A 15,905-nucleotide genomic window follows, 5' to 3' on the forward strand; every position below is an offset into this window, starting at 1 on the left:
CCTTGGCTTTGGCTGATTATTGGTTCAGTGAAAGCTTCACCACAGAGAGAAGGCACAACTGGAGCCTGTGTGTTAGCGTCTATACGGTGTCAAATAGTTTGAGAGCCCTACACTGAGGCGGCAGTGATCGACACGAATTGCGAGCCGCTTATCGCTTTGTTCGCGACCGCGCCACTATGGCCACAGTAGAACATTTCAACATAGCACCGGAAAATAGACATTGAGAAGAGGCAATGACGATGCTCACTGACCAAAACCTCCGTGGCGTAGATGGCATTCTTCCCAAAATCCTTGTTCGCGTTACTAAACTTCTCCTTGGTCGTCGATGAAAGTGGCACACGGTTCAGAATGAATTGTTAAGTCCAACGACCCGCGTTCTTTGGGAGGATCTAATGAGAGGTCGCAAGTCACGTCGATGAACAGTTCTGCATAGCCCATGTGAGCGATCACAATCTGGTTTGTGCTCTTCTCATGGGGAACCTATATACTATCTTGGAAGACACAAGCATCTGGCTTAGAATTTCCGTGACCCATGGTTTCAGACCGTGCTGACGCATACTTGAACATGGAGCCTGGACGTCTACGCTGGTCGGATTGGCCATCCAGCGCAGCGACCTGCAGCATAAACACATCATATTTAGCAGAGACATGTCCTGTGCGCCGCAACAACCTACCAAGGAACAGACTTCTGCATCCTTCCCAGCCTGAACGGAAATTCTAGCAAAGGCTCCGGCTGAAGGAGCATACCATCAAACGACATCGTCAGAGCCACATCAAAGCCATACCGCTGCGAAGAGTTCTCGTACTTGGCGCTGTACACGTTTCCGCTCGTTCCCAGTTTCAAGAGCTCGAGGCAAGGCAAACGGGCGCATGGGTACGGCTGGCCATACGTCGTCAAGGGTTCGACATGAAACGTTACGCACGATCAGCACGCTTCCAGGAATGTGCTGACAACGTGTAGGGGATGTCCATGCGAGGTTTCATGTGAAAGATGATTACATCTGTCTTGGCAGATGCCGAGAAAATTACACATCCACATCTCTGCCACAAAAACTCCTGCGTTTTCACTCCCCGCCCTTTTGTGTCGCTTGATTCCTCTCTGCCGGTGGCTTCCTGTATCTTATTGTCCAGATTGTACAATCGCCACCTAAAAATAGATGAGTTGGTGAAAAAGTTTATTCCCCCCATGTTGTGGGTCATCTTCCCGCTAGATTGACTGTGGCGCCAGGGAGTGGCGGCGGAGACGAGCGCTCTAGCGAGTGCGACGCGCACAAGTGCAATTAGTGGCGGGAGAAACACATCCGCGTGAGAAGTTTGTGAGACGAGGATAACTAGGCCAGTACTTACGATCGAACAGGCGGCAGATATCTTGGGGCTGGAGAATGAATGTGCGCGCTGATGGCAGGAGATAATCCCTCCAGTCCGATGTGATGCCTAAGCGCCTTCCTGCACGAGTAGTACTAGTGTCCACTAGTTCTAATCAGAAACACCGGCACATCTGCAACGGTTTCGCGCTCGACTCACGATGTGGTGAGCGCCGGGAAAACTTTTACCACTCTCGGCAGGCCATTTGCACTAAGCAAACAGAGCATCGCGATGTACGTAGTCCTGGTCGACTGTGATATCCATATCGATGTACATGCATGAGCTGCCCAGAATATCGCATCGGCATATGAAGACTCAATTCAGAGGGAGACGATTGTCTTGAACTTTCAGAACGCGCCACAGTTTCTCTGTCACGTGGTTAGCTTGCTCGCCACGTGGGTTGCCACTCGCGCGTCGCGTAGTACTTGAGCCTTGTCTGTTGAGCTCCGCCATCATTCCTTCCGACCGCCAAGTCTGTGGCGAGATCACAACGCGGCAGACACGCATGCTGTTTCTGAGTATATAAGCTTGTGCTTGATACCTCGTAGCTCTCCAATTCCCCACTTCCCATTTCCTGCCAGCCCGCCATGAGCCACGCCACACAAGAGTCCTGGGTCACTTCTGCATCTCAAGCAGCAGATCCACCGTCTTCTGAGTCTGACCGTGACTATGATGAACCATCCTCTCTTCCTGCTTCTACTCAGCAATCCAGTCAGCAAGAATCCTCATCCGGCACCTCCCAAGCTTCTGCTGACGCCACAGGTCTGCCTCACACCCCCGAGAATCGGGAACGGTCTCCCAGTTCTGCCGTGAAGAACACCCCGATTGCACGTAACGAGAACTCCACAAACCAGCATAGCGTTGATAGCCAGGACGCAGAAGCGCGTTACGTGCGTTATGCTGGAGAAATACAGCCATATGTGCTCGGCCCCATGCCGTGCGAAGACTTTCTCAACATCGTGTGCCGCGGCTATCCCAAGATGTCGTTTGCAAACATGCCTTCACCAGTCGAGGCCTTCAAGGACGTTCCCCGGCGGGCTGAGAAGGAAGTGGAGATATACGACCCATTCGTAAGTCGTTGCGATTTATAGACCATATCGCTGCTAATCATGCTGCCGTAGATCGCAGCGGTGAATGGCGAGAACGGGGTCTCCAGATGCCCAGGGATCGAATTCAAAGACACCTCATCCCGAGCGGAAGAACAGGGTGCAGGATGGCTCAAGCCGGATGTCATGGGCTATCGGGAGGACTTGGAGATTCCCGAGAAGGAGACGAAGAGGAAGAGCAAGAGCACGGCAGCGGTGGCGCACATGGGCTATGCGGAGATCTTCGTCGAAGTGAAGCGCTCGCCAGATAACGACTTCTTTATGGATCCCCCGGAGAACACGCAGCATAAAGGACACCTTTTCATTCTCAACCCTTCATCACTATCAAGCAAAGACAAACTCAGGATTGCGACGAAAGCTCTTGGCCAGAATGTTGCATATGCGGCGGAGATTCTCGCCCGCCAACATCGTCGCTTCCTCATGTCCATATCGATGTCAGGCTCCCGTATTCGACTCTTTCTCTGGGATCGGAGTGGCGTGCTCGTAACAGAATCGTTCGACTTGCACGAGCGTCCGGAAATCCTCTGTAGGTTTTTGTGGTGGTTCTCCCACGCCAGCGAGTATGGGCGAGGGTATGATTTGACGGTGAGGATGAGCGCGGATGAGGAGGAGGAACGAAAGTTCAAGGATGCGATGACCAAACACGTCAAGGAGCAATTGTTGCTATGCACCTCACCGGAAGACGCCATGCGACTGGGGAAGGATCAAGCGCAAGTAGAAGATGACAAGAAGCGCCTGATAGAAGCCCTGCGTGATCACTATCAGCCGGGGACCGTCGTAGCGGCTGATGTGTTTCATGAGGTGCAAGACCATGAAGGCAAAGTAGCGACCGAGGTCAAGCGCGTCCTCGTTTCATGCCCTGTCGCATCACCTAAATCGATTGCAACCCGAGGCACGCGCGGATATTGGATGATGTTCGATGACGGCCGTGTCGGTTTTCTGAAGGACACTTGGCGCCATGGTACTAAGGGATTCGAGCAAGAGGGCAAAACGATACAGTATTTGAACGAGCACGGTGTACACAATGTGCCCAAGGTTCTGTATCATGGCGATGTCAAGCGGCACGGCAAAAATGGTAAGTACAGTCCCCGCCTTTCTAACAGCCGTCAGCCACTCATTCTAATTTCTCTCTTTTGCTACTACTAGGGGAGAAGTATCAGATGACAGTCGTGCACAAATTCACGGGGAAGGATTGGGTGTGCCGTGGCACTGCGAGCCAGGATAGTACGGACGACACCGAGCATTCCAACGCCAATACTCGAGAAATCAAAGTGAGAGGGCACGTTCACTACAGGCTTGTCCTAGACATTGCCGGGTACAATCTGCACCACTTCGCAGACTCACGTGAGCTCCTTGAGAGCACGCGCGACGTGCTGACCGGTACGTCACCCATCTCTCTTGAACAATGCTCTTCAGACTTTGACTCGTGCATCCGCCAGCGACGACCGATGCCTATAACGCTAATAAAATACATCGCGATCTGAGCGCAACCAACATCGTCCTCTATAGGCATCCTGGTGGGGGGAGAAGGATCGGGTACTTGATAGACTGGGAATTTGGTTGTAACGTTAATCGTCCGCTGGGAGCTCGCCCGTGGCACATTACCGTAAGAAGTCTCTTCTAAACTGCAAAATGATTGTCTCAATGGTCTCTGTAGGGCACCTGGCAGTTCATGTCAGCGAACGTGCTCGACGGTGATGACACCTATCGGCACGTTGTCGAGGACGATATGGAGTCTTTGCTCTACGTAGTGCTTTATTGCGCGGCACGGTGGACGAAGCACAACAAAGATGAGGACTCGCTGAAGGGATTTTTCTCCAAGTTCTTCGATGATTCGACAACGATGGACGGAACCTCTACGGGCGGCGATGCGAAGCTCAAAAACAAGATGAAACGAACTTACACCAGGCGTTTGGAGTTCGCTTGCAAGCCCCTGCAGGACTGGTTGACCGCGGCTTTAGATCTCAATAATCCGGCAGGACCGATCGTTCAATACCCTCCGGAATGGACCCTTGAAAAGTTTGCGAAGTTATGGGACGATGCACTAGCGAAGACTTTCGTCATGATGCCAGACAGGGTAGAGCGCGCGATTCCTGGTGTGGGGGCGCAGACACAATTCAAGGCCACCACTGCATCTTTGGGCCCAGGTGCTACCAGCGACCAGGAGCAAGACGATGTCCTGAGCGATTCCGATTCCGAGTCGACCGCTGAGGAAGAAAGGCGACCCGTCGCGGACACGGATTCCAAGAGTCGAGAGCAGCGCGTGGCGAAGTCTCGCGTTAGCAAAGGCAAACAGCGTGAAGGCCAACCTGACCCTCGAAGAGGGAAGGGACGCAGCCGCCAAGCAAGCACCTCGGTGGACCAGCCCGAGGCTAGCGGAAGTGCTGCACAAGACACGATGGACGTCGATGCCGAGAAGGACAACACGAAGGCTGTGCACGAGAAGGGCCAGCTGAGGAAACGTCGCGCATCGCCTTTGGTTGACAATAAACGGACGAAGAAGACGAGGAAGACAAGCCCGAGAGTCAAGGCCAGCGTAAGCGCGATGCGTTCGCGTGTACGTCAACAGCCTTCCTCCGCAACTGGTCCTAGTGGTCGAACCCCATCTCCTGAGCTGCAGGCATCTGGTTCTGGGACGCAGGCTGGCACGGTGGAGGATGTGCCGCTGCGTCGATCAACTCGCTCGCGTCGTCCGACTCAGTCGACGGCTGTTAATGCACCGGGGCCGGTCGCGCGTAGGCCCACCCGCAAGCCTTCTGGTAGTCGTGGCTAGCTGAACTGTGGTTTGGCGAGGTAGAATCTGTTGTCTTTGCAAGAATCCACGGAGAGATTGGAGTGAATCCCCATGTTCTTTTCATGGTTTCAGTCCTTCGGTGTACTTTGATCCTAGTTATCAAGCATTTTTGTAAAGGCTCTGGATGGATAGATCTTATGTGAATGCAAGAAATGACCTCGCATTTCAGTGACGTGAAAGTGATGTGTTCAATAGATCATGAATGCTCAGCCATATATAAGACATTTCTCAGTTGCATAATCATCGCGTTCAGTCATTCTGGAACGCGGTGCAGCAAAAGCACGGTCTCATCGTAGTTCAAGTATCAAGCAAAGTCTTCAGGTATAATGCTCTCTAGTCTCGTTACAATACAACCATGCCACGACCTTCGAAGTACAGAAGGCTGCATATGCGAGACGTCGTGGGTGAGAACGGTACGGCATCCATGACATTGTGATAGCAATCGCGTTCGTCAGACATGCACGCCATGAGAACGTGTAGCCTTCATCTCGACGTTCTGCGCCGTCTGCATCGCCGATCGCATAGCACGTACAAGAACTCCGCGCTTGGCACCTTCTATATGTCACTGTCCACGAAACGATACAACTCTCGCAATCACCTGCAGATTCACATTCAAAACCCTTCTCAACTCCGAACGTCGCCTCCTCAAGCGCGCTACTCCTCCCGATCCTCACAGCATGCTCTCCATCCGCACGACACGCTCCTCCCAATAGCTCGCCGCATATTTGTCGAGCTTCAATGATCTGGCACCCTTCACCTTCATGAACACCTTGAGCGCGACTCGCGAGCGGCGGGTTCATGAGCTCCGAGGGAGTAGGCATCGAAACGTACAGATGGACGACCTCCGAGCCGGTGACGAGCCCGGTGTTGCTGAGCGTGAGTGTGGCGGTGAGTGTGAGGTCGCCGTTCGCGATGGTCCGAGAGGGAAGAGAGAGGTTGGAGAAGGCGAATTTCGTGTAAGGGAGGCCATAGCAGAGATTGAACACCTTCCGTCTTTGAACCGCAGTCTCCCAAGCCAATTCGGTGAGACACGACCTATCGCAACCGCATAGCAGCCGCACCAGCGTCCAGCCTAGACACTAGTGGTATCCACAGCGTACATTAACCTATTCGGAGTTGACTGAATGTTCGCGTGATGGTCGGGTGCAGCGCAACCTGGTACGCTGATGGCATAACGCATAGACAGTGCAAGAACATATAATTGATGCGCGCCTATCACTCCATCGTTCGAGCGATGAATAATGTGGCCACCCGTCGGACGCGGCCTCTGAGAGCTAGCTGCATTTTCTCAAAAGTACGCTGTTCCTCTGCCTGCGAAGCTTGTGGTGAGCAGCTGAGCGCCGCATGGTTTTCACCCAGCAGCTGTCAGCGTTACGTGAACGCGAAACACAAACCTCGTAGGCGAATCCAGTTGGCGAGAAAAGTTGTCCAATGTGAGTCTGACCTCATCAGATCTACATGCCATCCAGCATCAATCCACGTACGTGTATGAGTCTGCGAGGACATTACTGGCCAATGCCGACTTTCTAGACCTGATGGCTTCCCATGGCATGGATAGAGCATGTGCACAGTCTGCGTGTTAAGACTCGCTAGCAGAGGACTATGTAGACGCGCCGTTTCTGGGCTGTTGGAGTGCCACAGTCTCCAGGATCAGATGGCAATGCTTTGCGGGGGACAAAAGTCGACAAGTCTCTCTGTCAAATGGTCACATCGAGTTAACTTTGAGCATGTAATGAGGGATCAATAGCTACTGAATGACGTACAAAAACAGCTCGCGAAGTGCCGACGTCTCGCAGACAGCTGCCAACGTCACTTGAGAGCACAGTCCCCGTGCAACGTAACACGCATCAACCGTCGATTCTGACGTATACGGCGTAGTGAGCTTGTGCACTATGATTTATACATCATAGTAAGCCTCAACGACCGGTCGATGTCTGGGATCCTGGAACGATCGCAAGGTACAGCCCACCAAGAAATCTAGGTGGTGGTTCCGCAGGAGTGTTCATGAGGTTGTCGTCCCGCGTGCGACATAATCAGCCAAAAGGTACAGTCAAGGTTTAGCTAAATGGGAGCGAAAAAAGGTCGCGCGAGCGAAGAGAAATGTAGCAAGTCAGAAAAATGATTAACAGAACGAGTATCGGATAAGCATCAGATATCTTGAAGGGGGCCAGGATATCGATGGGAATGTATGCATATGCATCCATCCACATCGAAGAGAGAAATGCAGCGTGCGGCACCTGGCAAGTTGTCAAAGCAAACATTCTTCATAGTATGTGGCGAGCGGGGTTTCACTTTACCATTCTCAGCAGGACATTTTCACGAAGCAACAGATCGTCTCGATGTAGTCTAGTCGGCTCTGATATCGATAAATATGCATGAGCTGTCCAGGATTTCGCATTGACATATGAAGATGGAACTCTAGGGGAGATGAGTATAATTGAATCAGAGCGCGCCACAATTTCTTTACAATTACATGTACAGCAGCGTCCGTCACGTGGTAGCTCGCGCGCCACGGCGTTCGGGGTTGCCACTCACGCGTCGCGTACTTGCCAAGTCTTGCAGCTTGCCTGTTGAGCTCCGCCTTCCGACCGAGCGAAATCATCACGCGGCCGACTCGCATTCTGTTCCTCTGGCAGCAAATGAGCCTGTGTTCAATATCTCGCCGTTCCCCAACTACCACCCTCCCGCCATGAGCCATACCACACAATCCTGGGTCAGTTCTGCAACACCCTTCTTCATCTTCTGTGTCCAACACTTATGATGATGAACCATCTTCTCTTCGTGCTCCTGCTCAGCAATCCACTCAACAACGAGCCTCACCCGGCCCTTCCCAAGCTTTTACTGATACCACAGATCTACCTCACACCCCTGAGAATCGGGAACGGTCTCCTAATGTTCTCTTGGAGAGCACTCCGAGTGAATGTAACGAGAACTCCACATACCAGCAAGACTTTTGTGATTGCGAGGACGTGGAAGCGCACTACCTACATTATGCTGAGGAAATACAGTCGTATGTGCTAGGCCCAATGCCCTGTGACGAATTCCTCGAAAACGTATGCCACGGCTACTGCAAGCTGTCGTTTGACGGCATGCCTTCACCTGTCGATGCCTTCAAGGATGTTCCCCAGCAGGCTGAGAAGCAATTGCAGATCTACGACCCATTCGTAAATCGTCGTGATTCGCAAACCATATCGCCGCTAATTATGCTGCCGTAGATCTCTGCGGTGAACGGCGGGAACGGTCAGCCCAGATGCCCAGGGATCAAATTCACTCACGCCCCATCCCGAGCAGAAGAGCAGGGTGTGGGATGGCTCCAGCCAGATGTCATGGGCTTTTCGGACGACATGAAGATTTCGGAGAAGAGCAAGAGCACGGCATCGGTGGAGCACATGGGCTACGCGGAGATCTTCGTCGAAGTGAAGCGCTCGCCAGACAACGACATCTTCATGGATCCCCCGGAGAACGTGAAACACGATGAACACCTTTTCATTCTCAACCCTTCATCACTATCAAGCAAAGAGGAGCTTAAAATTGCGACTGAAGCCCTCGGCCAGAATGTTGCATATGCGGCCGAAATCCTCGCTCGCCAACATCGTCGCTTCCTCATCTCTATGTCGATGTCAGGCTCCCGTATGCGGTTCCTTCTCTGGGATCGAAGTGGCGTGCTCGTAACAGAATCGTTCGACTTGCATGAGCATCCGGAAATTCTCTGTAAGTTCTTGTGGTGGTTCTCCCACTCCAGCTATAATGCACGAGGGTACGATTTGACGGTGAGGATGAGCGTGAATGAGAAGGAGGAAAAGATGTTCAAGGATGCGATGACCAAACACGTGAAGGAGCAGCTGTTGCTATGCACCTCGAAGGAAGACGCCATGAGACTGGGGAGAAACGAGATGCAAGTAGCGCAATACATGGCGCGAATAGAAGATGACAAGAAGTGCCTGATGGAAGCCCTGCGTGATCACTATCAGCCGGGGAGCGTCATAGCGGCCGACGTGTTTCATGAGGCGCAAGACGACGAAGGGAAAGTGAAGACCCAAGTTGAGCGCGTGCTGGTTTCATGCCCTGTCACATCACCTAAATCTGTTGCAAGCCGAGGCACGCGCGGATATTGGACGATGTTCGCGGATGGCTCTGTCGGGTTTTTGAAGGACACATGGCGCCATGCTGGTGAAGGATTCGAGCAAGAGGGCAAAACGATATGGTATTTGAATGAGCACAATGTACAGAATGTGCCCAATGTTGTGTGTCATGGCGACGTAAAGGAACGTCGCAAAGATGGTAATTACAATCACTGTCTTTTCAACAACTTTAAGCCATTCATTCTGATCTCTCTGTTCTGCCACTAGATAAGAAGCCTCAGACGACGGTCGTGCACAGGTATAACAATGCAGATTGGGTGTGCCGTGGGACTGCGCATAGGAATGATGAAGATGAGATCGTGGATAACAATGCCAGGCGTCGAAAAATCAAAGTGAGAGGTCGCATTCACTACAGGCTTGTCTTGGATATTGCCGGGTACAAGCTGCAGTACTTTTCAGACTCACATGAGCTTCTTCACGGCACACGCGACGTGCTGACCGGTACGCCGCCCATCCCTCTTGCAGAATCCTCTTCAGAGTTTAACATGAATCATATGCCAGCAATGATTGATGCCTATAGTGCTGATAAAATACATCGAGGTCAAAGCACGACCAACATCATCCTCTACAGGCGTCCAGGCGAGGAGAGAAGGATCGGATATTTGATAGACTGGAAGTTTGGCTGTGACGTTAGTCATCCGCCGGGAGATCGCCTGTGGCGCATTAACGTAAGAAGTCTCCTCTGAATTGCAAAGCAATTCTCTCAATGGTCTTTGTAGGGCACCTGGCAGTTCATGTCAGCGAACGTGCTCGACGGTGATGACACCTATCGTCACGTTGTCGAGGACGATATGGAGGCCTTGCTCTACATAGTGCTTGATTGTGCTGCACGGTGGTCGGAACAAGACGAAGGCATCAATTGGCTTAGGACATCGTTCTGGTTTCTCGGTGAAAATGTAACGATGGACGGAGTCTCCATGGGCGGTTCGGGGAAGCTGATGAACAAACTCAATCGGAAGTACACCAAAGATCTCAAATTCACATGCCAGCCCCTGCAGGACTGGTTGAATGCGGCTTTGGACCTCAATAATCCGGTAGGACCAGCGGAGCTAGGCAGCTATCCTCCACAGTGGACCCTTGAAAGATTGGCGAAGTTGTGGGACGATGCGTTGGCGAAGCCCTTCGACAATATGCCAGACAGGATAGAGCATGAGATTCCTGGTGTCGAGGCGCAGACACAGTACAGGGTCTCCAACGTATCTGTCGATTCATGTGTAATCAAAGACCAGGAGGACCCCAGGAGTCGAGAGCAGGGCGTAGCTACGCCTGTCGCCAACGGAGGCAAACAGCGTGAAGGCGAACCTGATTCAGGAAGAGGGGAGGAACGCAATCGCCAAGGAAGCGCCTCGGTGGATCAGCCCGAGGCTAGCGGAAGTGCTGCACAAGACACGATGGACTTCGACGCCGAGAAGGACACTACGAACGCTGTCCGCGAAAAGAGCGATCTGAGGAAACGTCGGGCGTCTTCCTTGGTCGACAACGAACGGACGAAGAAGACGAGGAACATAAGCCCCAGAGTCAAGGCCAGCACAAGCGAGAAACTCTCGCGTACGCATCAGCAGTCCTCCGAAGTTGGTCCTAGTGGTCAAATGCTACCTCCTCAGCTGCAGGCATCTGGTTCCGGGATGCAGGTTGGCCCAACTGAGGATGTGCCGCTGCGTCGATCATCTCGCTCACGTCGTCCGCCTCAACGGTTGACGACCGTTAACGTGCCAGCGCTCGCCGCACGTCGGATCAGCTCAAAACGGCTCTTCAATAAACAATGACAATTTGAAGCTTAAGCCACTGCGGAGCATGTAAAGAAGAAAGGGTATGCACATTATGCGAGTCTATGGCGGAGGGCAGGCTGTTTCAGTTGAGCGGAGCGAGCAAAGCGTGCACCAAGCATCATGGCATCTCTTACTCCTCGAGGGTCGCTGTTTTACTACTCATTGCTCACATCTCAACTGCCGACAAATAGTGTACCTCTTGATGATGTGCCAAAGGACCCATTGAGATGGCATAAGGCTGAGTGTAAGAGGCATGCCGCAAAAGATCCAGGCGAGATCAAGATAGAGCTTTGAGTGGGTGATCGCGCATCTGAGGAAGTTCTTGCAGTATACACGAGTTCTTTCTATTGCCAGCTTTGTGTACCTACGTAACGAATTGTGATGCATTCAGAAGTGAACCAAAGTTACACTCTCGATGTTTACAAATGAACTAAAGGGATCAATGATCCATGGTGACGGAAAGCATTTTCAATACACTCATGGGTCACCGCCTACAATGGCTTGGGATTCGTACATTGAATCATCTCACGTAATCGGGCCGACCGACGAAAATTCGTGGCATATTGCTGCTATGTCTCCATTTTAGAGTCAGAAGGTTCCGGTCGAGGTCGAGACGAGTGGGATGCGGATGGGTCGCTGTGGCCACCTTCAGCAGAAGACCGCTGATGTGTACTCATGTGTTGTCCGCCTGCGCCGGCCTTGGTGCTCCAGTTACCCCGCTTCGTCTTCTTCATTGGCCGTTTGTCGTCTGTCGTGTTGGAGGCCAGACGTTTCCCGAGGAGCGTCTTCTCATGGACAGCCTCACTGGTAGGTTTTTCGCGATTGATGTCCATTTCGTCTGCCGTCCGTCGTGTACCGCTCCCGCGTACCTCACGCTGACCCGTCGCACCAACTATCCTGCAGCTCCGTAATGGTCTATCACGGCAATAAGCCGATCTGCGTCTGATAGGGGTGATCGTGGCCACGAACAGGACAACACCCCATGGAACATCGGATTTGTGGCGCTTCACTCTATCTGGTTTGTTGGGGAATGACATCCTCAATACTTGATCCCAGAGATCTGCCAGGCTCTTGAAGTTCCAGGTGCGCGGGTACCTCTTCGACACGGATGATACCGAAAATGGCGGACTGTTCAGGTCCATAACCTCGTCCAGCCACACTTGCAAAGGCTTTGATCTGAACACGAATCCTTTCGTGTGTCTGCGATTCCACTTATTCATCATCTTCGCTGAGCCGCCCAGCACGTGTTCTCCATAGGGTGCCCTGTACTTATCAAAAACATTGGCAAAGAACATCTCCAACTGTCTCTCGGTTCCGTTGTTAGCCAACCACAGTACAGCGCAAAAGAGCACTGTGTAAAGCAAAGATTCTAAGTCGTCCTCTACAACGCGCTGGTAATCGTTGATTGATAGAACATTCATCGACGCGAATTGCCAACAGCCCTGCACGCTCAAGTTAGAAAACGGACCCATAACCTCATATGTATCTCTCACAATGACGCGCCGCCCGCGACGTTCTGAAGAGGGATTGATGTCGCAGCCGAGCTCCCAGTTTGTCAGATATCCACGCCTTCGCTCCTCCCCCGGTTTTCTGTACAAGATGATGCTGTTCAAGCTAACACTGCGGTGGATCTTCTTGGCTAGATTGTAGGCATCGGCAATTGCTGACATCAGATTCATGTCAAATTCTCGTCAATGTGCTGTGAGAGATATGCATGACGTACCGTCGAGTACGTCACGGGTACTTTCAAGAAGTTCCTTTGAGTCTGTGAAATGTCGCAGATTGTACCCGGCGACACTTGAAACGAGTCTGCAGTGGACGTGGCGCGAGACTGAGATTTTCCGCCGTTTTCCCTTCTCTGTGTTCCCAATACATAACCACGCTTCTCGCAGAAAGATTCCCGCAAGTGTTCTCTGAGAACGCATGTCTAATAACAGAACAGGTAAATTCACAGAACGACAGGTCATTCTGGGGAATTGTGAAAAAAAGGCATCGGCACTCACCTTCGTGGCACAGCCTGACTTCGCCTCGATGCAGAACCTCGGGAGCATTTCGCACGGCGCACTCTGTCAAGTCTTTCATGATGGTGCTCTCATGTTCTATGCCTGAATCGTGATATGGCCAACTGTCCTTCAGCAGCCTCACAGTACCGTCCAGGCCCACTGCCCAGTATTCACGCGTGTCTCTGCATAAAGATGATATGGGAGACGCAGTGGGACGGGAAACGAGATAACGATAAGGTTCGACCTTGACGTTGCCTTGACGGTCGGTTGTCTCGTCGAAAACGTGGACCGCTATGACTTTCCCCGACGTGTAGTGTTCGCATAGAGCTTCCACCAATCGTTTCGTGTCTTTTGGTATTCGTTTTCTTAATTCCACTTGCTCTTCGTCCTTCGCTAGTCGAATAACATCTTCATTCGAGGTGCAGAGTAGCAGCTGTTCCTTGATGTGCCGAGTGATCGCCTGCTCAAACTTCTTCTCCTCAGCTGGCTCGGCCCACTCCACTGTCACATCGAAGCCTCGAGCATAGTCGCTAGCATGGGAAAACCACCACAGAAACTTGCAGATGATGTCCGGATGCTCACGCATGCTCATCGCTTCTGTCACCACCACTCCGCTACGGTCCCAGTAGAATAGTCTAACATAGCAGCCGGAAACGGACATCGAGAAGAGGCAATGACGATGCTGGCGGGCCAGAATCTCCGTGGCATAGGCAACAATCTTCCCAAGAGCCTCCTTCGCATGACGGAACTCCTCCATGCTCACCAATGACTCGCGGTTCAGGATAAACTGGTGACTTGCGCGATCCGCGTTCTCCGGGGGATCTGAGAAGAAGTCCTCCAAGAGATTGCGCTTCACTTCGATAAACAGTTCTGCATAGGCCAAATGAGCGACCGCGCTCTTGCTTTTGCTCTTCTGATGAGCATCCTTCACGCCATCTCGGAAGATACAAACATCTGGCTTGAACGTTCCGAGACCCGGCGATTCAGACCGTGCTGATGTATTCTTGAACGTGAAGCCTGAACATCGACGATGCTTTCCTCGGCCATTCAGCGCAGCAACCTGCAACATTATTGAATCATAATTGGCAGCGAACTGATCTGTGAATCGCAATGACTTACCAAACGAGTGCAGATTTTTGACTCCTCAGCATGCACGGGAATGCTCGCAAAGACTCCAGCTGAAGGAGGCATGCCATCAAAAGACATATTGCCAAAGCCATGACAGAACCGCTTGCAGAAGTCCAAAGGCGGCATTGGACCGAGAATGTACGAATAAGCTTCCTCGGCGAGACGGATGTAATGTTTTTTCTCCTCTAGGATATCAAAGCTATGCTCCAGAAAAGAACTCTCGCATGTGGCGATTGGAACGTGCTGCACGGGCGTTGGTTCGTTTCCAGTTTTATGAGCTCGAGGTATCGTTGACTGTACATCATCACTGAGCGTGCGGTCTCCATAACGTTTCTGGGATAAAATGTTCTTCATGATTGGCGTGCTGCAGTAACAGGAGGATGCTGAGGAAGTTTAAAAAAGACGGGGCGTCCAAAGCGAGCCTTTTATTCTGAAAGGCCAGTGCGTCTGTGCCACCCCGTCTGGCTTGGCAGTGGCACCACGGCCACTTCATGAACGCGCCGATCAATACATGTGTTTCACATGTTATGAAAGCCACCGCGTGAGTTGCTACTCGCGCGTATTGAAACTGCCATAAACGAACGCCAGACAGACAACGACTGCGGATAGCAAGAAACAAATACTTCAAGGCGAATGAAAGCATATAAGGTGCGTGTTTGAATTTGAGGGGCCGAGGAGCACACGGCCACGCATATTTCAGCGTAGAGCATGAGGATAAGTGCGAGCGGCGCAGAGTGGTTGTATGGCGCGAGCGGGTCCGGAAGAGCACACACAGAGAATGGAAGACTTTGGGATTGGGATTGGGGTGACTAGGACGCGTCGTAGTAAGGTATAATAAGCACCAATTAAGTTTCTGTCCCTCATTCAACAACAAGCAGGCGGATGCGCTCGCAGCTAGGACATCCACGAAGTTCGGGGCCAGCGCGAGACATAAGCGCTGGACCGAACGCTCGCTTACTAAGCAGGTGGACGGGAAAGAGACGCGCTCACCTGACATACGCGCCTCTTCCTGCCTCTTCTCCTCGCCACTGCCTCAGCGCGTATACGCGCTTGCTTTGAGATTTCCATCGCTTTTTATCCATTTTCTCTGCCATATAGTCACTCTCCTAGTGATATGTAGTATGAACGTAGGTCGACGTTCTCCTGCTGCCGGAGACAAGTCCGCGGGGCATTTACAGACGGCAGGTTACGTAAGTACCCAAGGCAGGACCGGGACTGGCCGTGGTGGCGGCTTTGCATCTCTTCCTTGGTAAGGAGCTCCAGCGGATATGCTATCGGCCGAGAACAATAGGCGCACAGCGCGCAACGCTCAAACTGAGCGAGCCGGCACGCGAATTAGCGCGTGGCCAGACGAATCTTTTCTCCCACTGGAAACGGTTTTCGAGGCGTAGCAAAATATACTGAAGATATACACAAGAATCGGCCATGACACGGTGACAAGCCGCTTCCAGCTCCACTTCAACTCCATTCTGGCGTTGCCGGACTTCTCCGAGAACTACAAGGCCATCCTACGCTTCGATTGTGAGGTGCGCCACACGTACGTGAGTAAAGCAGCGAGATTTTCCCCACAGGTTCAGCATATCAGAACCGCCCTAATA

General features: G+C 52.1%; 4 protein-coding genes across 4 annotated transcripts; 2 read left to right on the forward strand and 2 right to left on the reverse strand.

The window, feature by feature from the left end:
• The first annotated feature begins 1,848 nt into the window (after positions 1-1,848).
• On the forward strand, positions 1,849-5,473 carry LAESUDRAFT_704656 (uncharacterized protein). The gene is made up of 5 exons (XM_040906558.1): positions 1,849-2,435; positions 2,487-3,546; positions 3,618-3,851; positions 3,911-4,077; positions 4,129-5,473. The coding sequence occupies exons 1-5, from the start codon at positions 1,953-1,955 to the stop codon at positions 5,242-5,244; spliced, it is 3,060 nt and encodes a 1,019-aa protein (XP_040761112.1). The 5' UTR covers positions 1,849-1,952; the 3' UTR covers positions 5,245-5,473.
• A 243-nt stretch (positions 5,474-5,716) lies between these two features.
• LAESUDRAFT_761952 (uncharacterized protein) lies at positions 5,717-6,445 on the reverse strand (the record flags this gene model as incomplete). Its single annotated transcript, XM_040912999.1, has 3 exons — positions 5,717-5,817; positions 5,864-6,300; positions 6,366-6,445. 3 exons carry the CDS (start codon positions 6,443-6,445, stop codon positions 5,717-5,719), a joined length of 618 nt encoding a protein of 205 aa, XP_040761113.1.
• Positions 6,446-8,069: 1,624 nt separating this feature from the next.
• Positions 8,070-11,575, forward strand: LAESUDRAFT_751634 (uncharacterized protein). Its single transcript, XM_040911677.1, has 5 exons — positions 8,070-8,429; positions 8,481-9,546; positions 9,615-9,848; positions 9,909-10,075; positions 10,127-11,575. Exons 1-5 carry the CDS (start codon positions 8,292-8,294, stop codon positions 11,171-11,173), a joined length of 2,652 nt encoding a protein of 883 aa, XP_040761114.1. The 5' UTR covers positions 8,070-8,291; the 3' UTR covers positions 11,174-11,575.
• Positions 11,576-11,745: 170 nt separating this feature from the next.
• Positions 11,746-14,385, reverse strand: LAESUDRAFT_761954 (uncharacterized protein; the record flags this gene model as incomplete). Its single annotated transcript, XM_040913000.1, has 5 exons — positions 11,746-12,618; positions 12,670-12,839; positions 12,900-13,103; positions 13,180-14,239; positions 14,299-14,385. 5 exons carry the CDS (start codon positions 14,383-14,385, stop codon positions 11,746-11,748), a joined length of 2,394 nt encoding a protein of 797 aa, XP_040761115.1.
• Between the last annotated feature and the right edge of the window lie 1,520 nt (positions 14,386-15,905).

Source organism: Laetiporus sulphureus, assembly GCF_001632365.1.
Source record: "Laetiporus sulphureus 93-53 unplaced genomic scaffold LAESUscaffold_40, whole genome shotgun sequence".
In the NCBI taxonomy this organism is placed as follows: Eukaryota; Fungi; Basidiomycota; class Agaricomycetes; order Polyporales; family Laetiporaceae; genus Laetiporus; species Laetiporus sulphureus.